Genomic DNA, 15,104 nt, shown 5'->3' with positions numbered 1-15,104 from the left:
GAAGCAGCGAGAGGTGAAGCAGGCGGAGAAGATGGAATAAGCTCAGGAGTAACTGTGGAGATGTACTCATCAGACGGAACCTCAAAAGGAAATGGATCAATATGAACCAAATCCTCTTTGGAAACAGGGGCGGTGAGAGGAGGAAGCTGAAAGTAAGATAGACGTTCGAGAAAGGCAACATGGCGGGAGACATAAAGGCGACGGGAAACAGGATCATAACAGCGATAACCTTTCTGAGTGAGTCTATAACCCAAAAAGACACATAGGACAGACCGGGCACTAAATTTGGTCCTATCTTTACGGGGTAAAAGGACAAAACAAGCAGACCCAAACACACGAAGAAGAGAGTAATTAGGAAGTTGAGAAAACAGAGCCTCATAAGGAGACCGATTAGAAAGAAGGGGGTAGGCATACGGTTAAGAAGAAAAGTAGCAGTAAGAATTACCTCATCCCAAAACGGAGCCGGAACGGAGGCGGAGAGGAGAGACCTAGCTGTCTCAAGGAGATGACGGTGTTTACGCTCAGCTCGACCATTTTGGGCAGGTGTATCAGTGCAAGAAGTTTGGTGAATAGTACCCAATTTGACCAAGTATTCACAGAATTCAGTTTTAAAGTATTCTCCACCCAGGTCAGACCGCAACAATTTAATAGTAGAGCCAAATTGTGTAGTGACCATAGACTGGAAGGTACGGTATATTTGGTAGAAGTCAGATTTATGAGTCATAAGATAAACCCAAGTGTAACGGGTACAGTCATCAATAAAAGACACATAATATGCAGAGCCCCCTTTAGTAAGAACAGGAGAGGGTCCCCAGACATCAGTATGTACAAGAGAAAAAGGAGAAACAGAAATAGAGGTAAATGGTAAGGCTGACATTTTAGCAAGTTTACACCCCTGACATTCATCAATTTGACTAGGAGAAACTTTACCCAACAACCCTGACTGAGCTAAAGACCGTAAGCGGTCAACAGACAAATGACCGAGGCGAGAATGCCATAAGTAAAACTGACTCGACTGAGAATCTAACTGAAATGAGGAAAATGCAGCTAGAGAAATGGATAAGGGGAGATGCAAGCTTTCGACCACATAGAGGTCTCCAATTCTACGGCCGGTCCCAATCTGCTTCTTGGACACCTGATCCTGCACACAATAGACAGAAGAGGAAAAGTTAACATCAAAACCAGACCTATCAAGTTGACTAATGGATAATAAACTGACAGATAACTAAGGAACATAAAGAACAGAAGGAATAGTAACAGCAGACATGGCAGAGGGGAAGACAGACCCAACAGACAGAACAGACATACCGGACCCATTAGCAGTATTAATAGTAATAGGAACGGGTGGGGGAATACAATTTTGAAGTAAGGAAATGTGAGGAGTCATATGATGAGAGGCACCAGAATCAAAAAGCCAGATAGAAGAAGGGATACCTGAAGAGGATCCAAGCAAACCTGAATGAAGAGAGGCAAGAGCAGAGGCAGATGTGGATAACTATGAGGTGGACAGGATATGCTGAAGTTGTGCAACCTCAGCACTCAAGGAAGCCAAGTTAGGATTGGGAGCCGGAGTAGATGCAGTGTAAGTAGCAGAAGGTCGAAAAGTACTCGAAGTAGGACCTCGAAACTGTGTTTGAGAAGATGGAGCAAGCTGACGTCCCTTTTTGGGACAATTGTTATTCCAATGACCCCTTTGATGGCAGAAAGCACACTTATCTGGCCCTAATGGTCCTTTCTTGGGTTTCGCAGTGGCCTGAATAGTCTGATCCCGCTGACGAGCATTCTGAATAGCTGTTTCCAACTCATACCGCTTGGCAAAGTTGGGCTGCTGATAGACATCTAGTAAATAATCCTACACCTCTTTGGCAGTATTGTACTTGGAAAACATCATTCCAATACGGTCAGCCACGGAATTATGAAACCAGGTCAGAACTTGGGCATTATCACAATCCCAAGTATCACAGGAAGTCAGATATTCATCCTCCTTCGGGTCTGATGGTCGAGGAATAGAACTAGAAACATAGCCCCATTTTTTTCGACCGAGAAGAAAATTTTTCATAACACTAGACCAAGAAGGATAGTTGTCACCAGTAAGTTTGCATTTAATAGCCTGAATTTTATCTTTTGACATTGTGATGAACCAGAAGGAAAAGATGGGGCAAAGTGTGATAACTAGCAAAAATAAAAAGAACTGAGGGGTCAAAGTATAATAATCAGGAACTTGTTTGGTCCAAAAGAAGAATGAAGGAGAACTGGTGGTAACGAAAGACAGCCGTAGGTCAACTTCGAACCACACACACAGAGACAGAGAGAGAGAGATTGAGGGAAAGAAAGAAAGACAAGAGTCGAAGTCAACTTTGGAGCAACCGGCATAGACAGTGCTTCGATCGTGCGAAGCGAAGCAGGAGAGAACCAACGACGACGACGACGACTCGAGTCCAGTGACAGATCACGAACCAGAGGCTAGGGTTTTTACGAATGGGTTGCGAAGCAGAGTACCAGGGAGACGAACCAAATGACAGACGAAGGACAACTCGAGACCTTCGCTCGAACCAGACGAACACAGAAGAAGCAGAGGAGGTCACGACCTGCGACTCAGAGAGAAAATACCAGAGGGCTGATTTTCGAGAGACTATTTGTGATTAACTCACAAAGAGCTTCTAGGGTTTCGGTTCAAACCTTGCTCTGATACCATATAAGTTTTCTGAGTCAAACTGTATATCTCATTAAATTGAACAAAGAATACATCACTCACTTATATAGAATGCTAAATCCTAATCCTAAACAAAATACATCACTGAGAGAGAATGCTATTAGCTATAGAACACTAACACTAATTCCTAATCCTAAAAGGAAAAGGAAAACGGAGAACACTATTCTCACAGTATTATCTTATGCAAATTTATCTTTTCTTTTGTGGAAATTTTGTTGGAATTTTGTATTTCATTTGTTGTGACGTGTTATAGAAACCAAAAACTCACTTTTCGTAGTTTTTAGATAATTAGAGATTGACAATTCCAACTTCCTTTACTTCATTCAAAAAGTTGTTCAGAATAATTGATCAGAATTATTTTGGGGAACCGGTTTGTGCATATTATTCAAAATAATTTTACTTTTAGGAGCAGTTAGTTTTTCGTTTGTATTTTTTTTTCCTTTGTGTTTTTGGCGCTAACCCCTTGCAGGTAATGACACATATAGACATGGTTAATCATTTAAGGTAATCTCCTATACTTTTTGATTTTATTTTTTACATTTAGGACAATGCATCGTTTAGGTTGGGGGCAGAAAATACTTATTTTGAGAAGAATTTATATATTTGCTTGTTGTTATGAGTTAGTTGTTTTGTTTTTAAAAAAAAAAAAGTTAGTGCTCATGGTAATCTTTTGTTCTATACATTGGGTGATTGGGCATACTTGTGGTATTTTATTGCTTTTAACTCGAGAATTGTGTTGAAGTTTGATATGCTAGCTACTTTGTTAAAGCATTCCATGTGTTCATATTTGGAAATCATTGCACTACACTTCTGCCACATGAATATGATTTTTAGTTGATAAGTGGATATGACTTGAAAATCTTGAAGAATGATAGTGGAGACTTTTAACCCTGTGAGTTTTGTGCCAATCATTTATTGGAGGGTTATTATACATCTACTCTTAATTTTTCTTTGGAAGCGCATTAATTTATTGTTTAGTCTCATTATTTTTTCATTTTTGGTTGAATGCTGAGAATAAATCAATTTGTTATCATTCTTTTACTCCCTCGAGGACAATGCATCGTTCAGGTTGAGGGGAGAAAATACTTATCTTGAGAAGAATTTATGTGTTGCTTGCTACAATGAGTTAGTTGTTTTGTTTAAAAAAAGAAAGGAAAAGTGTGCACGGTAATCTTTTGTTCTGTGCATTGAGTAATTCGGCATACTTGTAGTATTTTATTGCTTTAACTCAAGAAATTGTGTTGAAGTTTGATATGTTAGCTACTTTGTTAAAGTATTCCATGTGTTCGTATTTGGAAATCATTGCACTGTACTTTCGCCACATGAATATGATTTTTAGTTGATAAGTGGATATGACTTGAAAATCTTGAAGAATGATAGTGGAGACTTTTGAGCCTACGAGTTTTGTGCTAATCTTTTATTGGAGGGTTGTGATACATCTACTCTTAATTTTCTTTGGAAGCGCATTAATTTGTTGTTTAGTCTCATTATTTCTTAATTTTGGTTGAATGTTGAGGATAAATCAATTTGTTACCATACTTTTATTCCCTTGAGATCATGAATTGAGAGACGATTTTAGGCCATCTTTGTTTCATTGAGCCTTTTATTTATTTTTCTTTCCTTTATTATTACTTCATTAGAAACCAATTTGAGCCTTTATGTTAGCCTTTCTTTGTTTAACCCCACAACCCATACTTTCTTTTCAATTTTGTAGATATGTTGGGTAATTTGAGTTTGACAATGGCAAATTTGTTTGAAAAAAAAAAGTAAAAAAAGGAGAGAAGATGGAAAAAAGAAGAAGAAATAAATTGTGTTCAACGAGGGGGGGGGGAACAAAACGAAAAGAAAAAAAAGAGCAGGAGGAGGAAGTTGAAAAAGACAAAAAAAAAAAAAAAAAAAAAAAAAAAAAAAAAAAAAAAAAAAAAAGAAAAAAGTAACAAAAAGAGCAAGACATTTGGAATAATGCTCTAATTGTGTTTATTTTTATGCCAATAATCTCTCAGATTAGAGCTTATTTTTATGCCAATAATGTCTCAGACATCCATTTTTTTATTCAACTTTGCGTTTTTATTATTTTTTCATAATTCCTTGACCCAAACATTACAACCAAATAAAAGTCCTATTTGATCTTGAGAGTGGTATAGTTTATAGTTGGACATGATGGATAGGGGTGATGGTATGGTAATTTTAATTCTCAGTATTTGGTATTCCATTTATGAGACTATTTATTTATTCTTTCATTATAGCGTTTTCCAAAAAATTAGTATGCGGGATATTTTGCCTTTGATTTACATTATTCTACTCGCATATATTGAGAGTAATTTTCACACCATATTCTGAGTGATTTATTTGTTGAATGCAATAACTGGTGAGATTTGAGTCAAAGCATGTTTTAGAAAGAGATTTGGGTTATATTTCACTTTAAGGCTAAGGTTGTGTCTGTGTTGGCTAAACTTTTTCACACTCTCCAAATTCTGAATGTCATGAGATATCTTTACTTGCTACTAGTGTCTTGAACTTTGATTGATTATCTTGTTAAGATTGTGAAATTCATGACTTGTTCTTTAACATTAGCATGAGAACGAAAGAAATCCTTTGAGTAAAGAAATTTTTTGACGTTTGTGGGTAATATCTCTAGAAATTTTAATTCTCAGCATTTGATATTCCATTCATTAAACTATTTATTTATTCTTTCATATTAACGTTTTTCAAAAAAATTAGTATGAGGGATATTTTGCCTTTGATTTACATTGTTCTACTCGCATATATATTGAGAGCAATTTTTGCACCATATTCTGAGTGATTTATTTGTTGAGTGCAATAACTGGTGAGATTTGAGTCGAAGCATGTTTGAGAAAGAGATTTGGGTCATATTTCACTTTAACGCTAAGGTTGTGTCTGTGTTTGCTAAACTTTTTTAACACACTCCAAATTTTGAATGTCATGAGATATCTTTATTTGCTGCTAGTGTCTTGAACTTTGATTGATTATCTTGTTAAGGTTGTGAAATTCATGGCTGGTTCTTTAACTTTGGCATGAGAATGAAAGAAATCCTTCTAGTAAAGAAATTTTTGGATGTTTGTGGGTAACATTTTTGGAAACTCTCACGAGACTTTTACTCGTCCACGAGGGGTAACCTATTGGATTAAGGGCTTGTTGCATGTGCTAAATTCAATCGTGATTTCTTGCAGAAGTAGTTTAGAGTTGTTGCTTTTATTTTACTTTTTGATTTTATTTTAGTCACCCTAATTGCTAGGTTCTAGCAATAAAGCTGGTTGGGAGGTGTGATGAATGCTTAAAATTACATAGTTGTTCTATGAATTTTGGATATTATATTCATTCTCTCAATTTGTATTTAATTGTGATTTAATGAATTTAATTTAAATTTGTAGAAAAACTACATTTGAGCCTTCAACAATATCAATTGCTCAACAAGGCCCATAAGACTCGGTGTGCTTCTAAATCATCTCATAACATCCACAAAACCTCTCTCAAAGGTTAGACAAGATTTCATTGTACATCCAGTCCTTTAATATTTTGATTTTGGTCTTCAAATATTTATTTGTTTTTCCTTTTAATTACTACCCGTCTTCTGTTCTTTATTTGTTCCTTTTATGAAATGTATATTTGGCGACTTAGATAATAGCAAAAACACTAGATCTGACCGCAATGTTGTCAAGGTTGCTCGGGCTGCTCGAATTCAGCAAAACAAATGGTAATTTTTATCTTAATTTTCTACCCCCTCTACATAAGATGTATACCTTTTTACTCACAAGGGTCTTGTGTTTGTAGCCTTTCATCCAATAAAGGATAATATTTCTATTGCCTAAAGGCAGGATTGCATATTTTTGTCGATAAGGAAGCAGAAAAGGTGTGTTGTTTTGGAAGAAAAAAGGGCATCCAGTTGATTGACTAGTCCTCCCCATGTCATTGTATATGATATGTTTTTAATGTTAATATTGTTTGTACCCAAAGGAATTGTTAATCCTTCACAAAAGGTTCTTTTGTATAAAACTAGACTACATTTGTTTCCTGGTAAATTGAGATCTAGATGGACTGGGCCGTTTCATAGTTAAAACTGTTTTTTCTCATGGGGCCCAGATTGAAAATCCCAAGAATGGTAATGTTTTTAAAGTGACTGGCCAACGTCTTAAACCAATTTTGGAGAATTTCCCACATGAAGAGGAGAGGAGTCCATCGAATTAAAAACCCTATTCATTCATTCATGTTTGAGCTGGTAAAGATGTTTGTAGCCCTTCTTTCACAATAAGTTATTTATGGGGGAAAAAAGAAATTATGATTTCATCTAACAATTATTCTCTATTTATGATGGCATATCATATGATAAATCATATTTGAAAATCACTCTTCCAATGTTTGATTGCAGTGAACTTTTAGACCCTGTTGTTGCTGAAGCTACACTGGACTTTCGGAATCTTAACAAGAGAAAACTTTTAACTAATTTCCCTACATTTCTCCCTCAGGTATGATTTGAGATTGGCAATGATTCTTTGCTTGGGATTTAGTTTCTTTATTTGACTGAATTTTCAGATTTAGAAGTAGAAAAGAAGAAACATGAAACATGTATATCAAATATTTTGATAACTTATCCTCCTCTAACATCAGTCTTGCATTTGTAGTTTTTCCCATTAATGCTAAGTTCCTCGTGTCATCTTTTTGGTGCTGTTCTTAAAAGATATATTTAATTTATTTTATTGGAATGATCATAGTTATAATTCGTGCAATTGTTGTGTCCTCGAGATATTTGTATATGACAAATGCCAATAGTGCTGGATATTGGGATTGAAATAAAGGAGTGTCTTGAAAATAGGTCAAACAGTTAAAAGAAGTGCATTAATTTCCATAAAAACTGCATTGAATTTAATAAAAAGTGAAATAAAGGAGTGTCTTGAAAATAGGTCAAACAGTTAAAGGAAGTGCATTAATTTCCATAAAAACTGCATTGAATTTAATAAAAAGTGTCTTGTGTTTTCAAAAAAAAAATTTGGGTCTACTTTTCGTGTCCCTGGGACACTTGTTAACAAGACCCTTCATATATTGGTATTCATAATTGTAGTTTTATTTTATTTTTGTCTTGTCAATGCTACTTCAGAAATAAATTTTGTTGCTTATGTGATGCCACATCTTATTTTGTATGTTTAACGTTATTATGCACCTTCCTGACCTTGTTGGAACAAAATATGGTATAATAATTTCGTACTAAAACTAATTGAGCCTAACGGAAATTTTGACAACTAAACACATGTTTAATTTCAAAAAGGAGGATCTAAAATTATGCTTTCGGAGATACTGTGGACTCAATCTGCAGTGAAGGGCATTACTGACTTTCATACATATATTTTTTTTTTTGTTTTCTTTTTTGATGCAGATTTGAAAAATCATTTCTAAGTGTGTTTCCAGCATTGATGTCTCTTGGGTCATTTGTTCAGCTATTTCCATCTCTCGTTGACTTACCAAGTAAGTTTGTTTTTCTGGATTCCCTAGTAGTTACATTCTGCTCCTTTTTCATGTCTTTCTTTTGTGGCTTTTGTCTCTTGCCTCATTTCACCAATGAGCAAAAGCCTAAGGATACAAAAAAATTTACCAAAAAATCTACCACTCACATGGGTGTTGTGGGACCAACACCCATGTGAGTGTTTGCTAGAACATTTGGGGTCTAGCATTATTGTTCACCAATTGAAGTTCTACTTACTCTATTAACAGCTGCACCTTGTTATTTTCCTTCTATTGATTTATTGATCTAGCCAAGTAGGCCATTTCGAAATGCCTCAATTAAAAGAGTTCAGAAATTCAAAATCTATATGCTTGGTACTAGTTGGGAAATTGAATTTTTTTATTTTGAATATAGTTGATATTTGTTGGCTTTCATTTTCTCGGCTTCTCTAGCACGTAGGCATTGTTCGCCATGGTATGCTTTTTCGGGGGTAAGTTTTTATTGCCATAAAAGGGGATTTACAATGAAGCTCAAGACATGCCAAAGGCAATACCCCCTCTAGAAGAGAGCTTACGCCTAGCATACAGAACAATTAAACTTCAGTAGTTGGCGTTTTAGGATAGAAATTTGTGTGCTTTGCAAATCCTTAGAGCCTGGTGTGAAGAGAAAATTGAGAAATTAATTGGCATGAGTAGTATTTTATTTTTGAGTTATTACTTATGTCTACAAATTGGGTTTCTTACTTAACCAAAAAAAAAAAAAAAGAATAGGGTTAAGTTAGTAGTTTATTGGTAGTAGTTGCTACATAATTGATGTCTGTTGGGCTATATATAATAAATCCATGTGTTTTTTGGAGATAAATGTAGGCCTTTTTTTATTCAATGGCAACTGAGTAGTGACTAGTAACACAAGTAATCTCAGTCAACAACAAGGTAATCTCAGTTGTCTCTCAAGAATTCCTTCACTTACATTGCTTCCATTGCTTGGAAATGGAGACTAAATTGGGCGCAAGTTTTTTTTGGTTTTTATGTTTTTCATTTATCCATTTCCATGTTGTGCTGCAGAGCGTGATTCTTTGGAAGATGACATGGGCATGGAGATAGAAGGTAATGGGCATGCCTGCATATCTTCAACCTGATCTGGATGCAGATCTCGTCTTGCCTTCGACACCAGTTGGCAGAGTCAATTACCAGGTAATTTCTAATCTCAGTTATCACTCAGAATAATTTCACTTACATTGCTACAATTCCTTGGAAATGGATATCGTTTTTCATGAGTAAAAGATCAAAATTATTTTGTTGACACGACTTCTACATGTTCCAACTAGTATGGTGTTAGAATTGTATGATGCACGATTCGATTCATACAATTTAATGAGTTTCAACCAAAATTATTTGAATTGTGTTGTTTGAAAATTGGGTGTGTTGTTGAATTGAGAATTGAGTAGTTCGTCTATGTTTTTGTTTACATAATGTATTGAAATGACGCCTTTTCCGTTACTCTATGATGAAACAAAAATAGGGCAATTGGTTATACTGATATACGTGGTGTTATATATAATTTATTTATATTGATACTATGTAGTATTTGACTTTGATTGCTACAGTGTTCCCACATATGTGTGAGGTTTGGAAATTCCTTTCTAATAATTTGGGTTGTATTTCATGATAAGCATGCTGTGGATCTTGTATGAGAAGGAAATAAGAAATGGAAAAAAGAGTGGGAAAAGAAAACTTTGTTAATAGTTTCATGTGGAGAAACATGCAAAGAGCGAACTGCTAGTACATATATTATCTTATGCAATTTTATCTTTTCTTTTGTGGAGGTTTTGTTGGAATTTTGTATTTCATTTGCTGTGACGTGTTATAGAAACCAAAAACACCCTTTTCGTAGTTTTTAGATAATTAGAGATCTATGATTCCAACTTCTTTACTCCATTCAAAAAGTTGTTCAAGATAATTGATCAAAATCATTCTGATGACCCGGTTTGTGTATGTTATTCAAAATAATGTTACTTTTAGGAGTAACTAGTTTTTCGTTTGTATTTTTTTTTCCTTTGTGTTTTTGGCACTGACCCCTTGCAGCCAATGGCACATATAGACATATTTAAGGTAATCTCCTTAACTTTTTGATTTTATTTTTTACATTAAGGACAATGCATCGTTAGTTTTTTTGAGACTAAAGAGTGGCAGCCAAATTTGACGAAAGTAATTTTGGTTTAGGTAAAGAAACAAGATTGATTGGGAAGGGGCCCATCCATGGAGGAGAAAGCAATAGAGGCTTTGAAGAAGTTGAATGGGAATATGGCCCTGCTATTATGTCTCTTTGTTGTTGGCCCTTTTTGGTATGGCGTGAATCTTATTGTTGAATCGATGGTCTAGGCATTTGATAGGTGGACAGGGTAGTTGGTTGTGAAGAGGAGAGGACTAGAGGAGTGGTGTGGAAAGCAACATGCTAAAAGTCACCAATTTCCCAAAAGCTTAAAGCTGTTAGGAAATGAGCCTAACAATGTATATTGTGCTATCTAGCACCCTCCTTCACATGCAACTCCATCTTGCACGTGGAGAGACAAAGAACCAAACATAAGGAGATTCAAACAACCAAACAGAGAACACGAAACCAAATGGGGTCTGAATACCAAATGCCAATAGAGAGATTTGAACCTAAGACCTCTCTCAACCTTCACTCTAATGCCATGCTTTTTGGAAAATTGGTGACTTAACACAAGAGACCTTTTTAAGTCCTGATTATTGTGTTCATCACCAACTGGAAGATGCATACTCAATTTGCACTCACTTTACAAATTATTAATAATGTTACTTATAAAAAATATATATACTTATCACTCTTTGGCCATAAGCATGCTGAATGCGATTGTAAATGTTACTCCTTGAAAATAGAAATTTTTTATTTTTTATTTTTATTTTTATTTTTTATTTTTTATTTTTTATTTTTTATTTTTTATTTTTTATTTTTTATTTTTTTTTTGGTTGTGTGTGTTGTGAAATAATGATTGAGGTTGTTAGAGTTTTTTTAAATAAAAAATTTCTATGGGTGTTTTTCAGATATATCTATGCTGTTTTGTTGGCTACTGGTGGTAAAAGCCTTGGATGTTAGAAGATAAATATAATTGACCTTTTCTACTGCTACTTGGTGGTATTCTTAGGTTAATATGAAAGGAACCTGAGGTATGGGTTCTATTGACAAAGTGGGAGGGAGGTTTCTTATACATGGAGGAGGCTTCTATGTTAAGTTGTTGACTACAGGATTTTTGTCGGTTCTCCTGGATTCCTGTATCCGTTTAGGATCTGGCTTGTATCTTTACATTGTGTGTATTTTGATTCTATCTACTCTCAATGTGTACTCATGCAATTCTTAAATCATTGATTAATAACTTATTTTACTTGTTAGAACAATAGACCAGAGATTCTAATTCATAATTTGCAACACTATCATGGACAGGATAGAACTGCGTTTCTGTTTCTTTTTTTCCCATCACTGCTACTTGTGTTAACGTCGTTGTTATGGGGTGGATTGCCTGTTCAGCTTTACCAGGTACTTTTGTATGGGAAAATTTTTTGTAACTCATATTGATATTTTAAGGAAATTTTAACTTTTTGATTTGTTTACTATACTTTTGTTTTTTTGTTTCTAAGCGTAATGAGCATATTATTTTCAGGCATGGTTGTTAATTCTCTACACAGGTTTGGCTTTGCGAGAGAACATACTTAGAGTGAATGGAAGTGATATTCGCCCATGGTAATTTGATATGATTTTATATGCATTTGGTTAAATTTTGTGCTAAGATTGCCTTGCCTTTATTCTTCATCAATTAAACTATTTGTGTATTTGTGATTGAGATTTTTTTAAAACATATTTTCATAGTCAGACATTAGTAATTTCATCTCCCATGCCTTTCAGGAGGGAAAGTGAATATGCAATTTTACTGGCAATGAATTAGAAAATGAACAGAGGGTAGAGTATATGAGAAAAATAATGGTTGTCAATAATGAAAAGAGGACATTACTCTAGATGGAGCTGCATGTTGCAAAAGAATTCATTGAGTTGACTCCAAATAGACATGTTTAATTTTGTTAAATTGAGTTTTTCTAGCAGTATCTTGTTCCCTTATATGCAGCAGCAGCAGCTGCATTCTAATTCCAGCGAATTTCTGCCATGTTCAATATTACTGGACTCATATCATGCTTTTCGTTCAACTGGCAGGCTCATTCTCTTTATTTTCCGAATTGTGTCAGAACTTGGATGGAAATGTGAAAATGCAGTGGATTTTTTTTTGTGATTCTTATCTACCTCCTATATTAATATGCATACAACCACAGAATATGTTAATGTTTGCACTTGTGCTGATGTAGGTGGATAAAACATCACTGCTTCACTATGGCCATGGCACTTATCAGTCTCACTTGGGAGATAGAAAGAGAACCTGATTGTTCCCAGAAGCAGGTTATTATCCTTCTTAAGTGCATATTGAAATTTTGTTTTTGTTTTTGCTTTTTTTTTAATGAGTGAGACTGTACATGTATTGTGCAGAGAGGGGTGCAATTGTTCCTTCAATGGGCTATCATGCAAGGAGTTGCAATGCTTCTACAAAATAGATATCAACGGCAAAGGCTTTGTACACATATTGCACTCGCAAGGTGTAATTGAAAAGAAAAAAAAAACTCCTTTCACCAACGAATTTCTGTGCATGCTTGATTTTTGCCTTTATTATCTTCAGTTCTTTCTGCAATCTACTTTGCGTGTGTGTCTGCACTTGGTTTTGTGCTCTTTGTGAAACCTTGTCGTCTTGCATGGTTTGCAGAACTTCAATGAGTTCTTTTGCTTCTGCTGGTTGCAATAACCATGTTTTTGTCTTCTAGCTGATCTGTGTTAGTTTTTTATGGCCCACCGAAATACAGATAGAACTTTTTTTTGGTGGGCATATAATGTTTATTGCAATTGTTCTCCTCTGCAGGTCTGGGATGACTCTTACCATTTGATCCCGTTGTTAATTGCAAGCTAGGAGAATAGACGTTGTTTGGGGAGAAACTGCTGGAGTCGACGGTCAACTATGGTTGTTGGCACCCATTCTATTCATATTACAGGTGATTTAAGCTGTACAAATGCCTGTTTTGGGGACCATGCCCACAAAAGATCATATTAATGTATGCTTTGCCATCCAAGTCATGTTGAATCAAACAAACACTAAAGCGATTTAAATTAAGGTTGTTAAATATTCATTTTTTTTCCTACATAACTTGCCAAAAGTTATGTACATATATAAATAATTAAATATATATAACAGCTAGGGAAGGGAAATTTTTGTTACTATCAAACATCATCACATTCCTTGAGTGTTTTCTTTCATTACTTGCTGAAGTTGAAGTCATATTATCATTCTCTTCTAGTTTGCCATCCAACAATCCTAGTTTCATACATGTAATGCAACTTTCTCTTTCATCAAAGCTCTCTCTTTCTGTTTTAAGCCTCTTTGGCTCACATGTCATGATGTCACCATGAAGTAATTTGATTTTTTTTTTCGTTTTTTTCTTTGAAGATATTAGGAAGAGGCATGCTCACCAAAAAAAGGAAAGAATATGTACATCATTGCATGATGATCATTAATTGCCCAATCCTTCAGTGAAAAAAATAATGAAAGAAGATCCAGTACTTCAAAAGAAATTTGTTTGGGATAAACTAAATAAGTGTACTTTTTGACTTTTTATGAAATATGGGTTGGGTATGGATTGGGTTTGAAGTGATGTAGTAAAGAGGTGATGTGACTTAAATAAGATGATGTGACTTAAATAGGATAGTGATTTTTTGACTTTTTAGCTTCTCCAGACCTTTCATTTGCTTAATAGTTCTACTACATATTTTCTTCAGTAATAGGTCTCGCAAATTAATTGTTCACTTTCATTTGTTAGTTGCTACTAATCCAATAGATGAAGCAACAATATGTCACCATAGAGATCTAAGCTAAATTGAAGTGACCTTTACGTTCTTGATTTCAGGGTTTTGAAGCATATGTCGGAATTTTGCTACTTAAAGTTGCACTAGCTGGTGTTGTTTCTGAGTGGCAAGTAAGAAGTATGTTTTGAGTATTGTTATGTGGATGCTTGGAGAAGTATTGCCATGGGTTTTATGTTTGTGATTTACTTTGCTTTTAAGAATAAATTCTTAATTCTGTTTCAATATTTGCTTGAGTAATTTAACATCTTAGTTGGACTCATACTCTAGGTTGTTAAAATCGGGATCTTAGGTAGGATCGTAAGGTGAAAAATAAAAAAATCAACGATCCTACTTATGATCCTACCTATGATCTTATACGATTCTACACGATCCCATATGATCCTACTTGCGATCCTATTATAGCACCCATCCTACAATGATATGGATCTTTTTAGCAATATAGGATCGTATCCTACGATCCGGATCGCGATTTTAATAACCATTCTCATATTGGTATAAAACTTAATGGATTATCTAATTTACTTTTGGTCAGGTTGTTACCTGTGGGGTGCTACTGATTGTTATGGCAGTTGGGAATTTTGCAAACACAGTGCAGACACTAGTGGCAAAATCTCGGTTTAAAGCGAAAATGAAGAAAACTAAAAGTAAGGTCGAACTAAATTAGGGATCCCATCCCATTCCTTATAATTTGTGACCGGGAAGACTGTTGTGCTAGTTGAGTTCGAGGATATGAGAATTTCTTTCGCAACCCGTTATTCCTTGTAACAACCTTCTCACCTTTATACGCTTAGACTAGTGATGATGTTTGTGAGAGTGACCTTTAATTGCATCAAATAGAGCTATAATTTGGTTTAACAAGTTGTGTCAATAGTCTATTATACCTATTATTTTGTGTAGTTTGTCTTTTTGTGAATTAAGTAGACACATTATACCGTTACCCTTCCAGTGTTTTTTTGTGTCTTC

General features: G+C 35.0%; 1 protein-coding gene across 19 annotated transcripts in view; it reads left to right on the top strand.

Moving 5' to 3' along the window:
- LOC114322465 (uncharacterized) overlaps positions 1–15,104 on the top strand; it is a 59,400-nt gene extending 44,296 nt beyond the window's left edge. For 8 of the 19 annotated variants that reach the window (XM_082881312.1, XM_082881315.1, XM_082881295.1 and 5 more), the window contains 13 exons: positions 6,106–6,210; positions 6,353–6,428; positions 7,101–7,197; positions 8,103–8,191; positions 9,233–9,361; positions 11,335–11,496; positions 11,631–11,723; positions 11,848–11,927; positions 12,542–12,632; positions 12,720–12,826; positions 13,144–13,273; positions 14,183–14,251; positions 14,674–15,104. In XM_082881312.1, the coding sequence (XP_082737438.1) occupies positions 11,359–11,496; positions 11,631–11,723; positions 11,848–11,927; positions 12,542–12,632; positions 12,720–12,826; positions 13,144–13,168 (534 nt within the window). In that variant the 5' untranslated portion in view covers positions 6,106–6,210; positions 6,353–6,428; positions 7,101–7,197; ... (1 more) ...; positions 9,233–9,361; positions 11,335–11,358 and the 3' untranslated portion in view covers positions 13,169–13,273; positions 14,183–14,251; positions 14,674–15,104. Of the gene's footprint in view, positions 1–4,138; positions 6,211–6,352; positions 6,429–6,505; positions 6,951–7,100; positions 7,198–8,102; positions 8,192–9,034; positions 9,101–9,228; positions 9,362–10,390; positions 10,513–11,334; positions 11,497–11,630; positions 11,724–11,847; positions 11,928–12,541; positions 12,633–12,719; positions 12,827–13,143; positions 13,274–14,182; positions 14,259–14,673 lie in introns of those variants that run through there. The other 11 variants (XM_082881361.1, XM_082881324.1, XM_082881348.1 and 8 more) reach the window with 11 other exon arrangements.

The sequence above is a fragment of the Camellia sinensis genome, chromosome 1, assembly GCF_055761805.1.
Source record: "Camellia sinensis isolate YWXY chromosome 1, ASM5576180v1, whole genome shotgun sequence".
NCBI classification, from domain to species: domain Eukaryota; kingdom Viridiplantae; phylum Streptophyta; class Magnoliopsida; order Ericales; family Theaceae; genus Camellia; species Camellia sinensis.
Note: the sequence above shows the minus strand (reverse complement) of the source record. Positions and strands in the feature narration are given on the sequence as shown.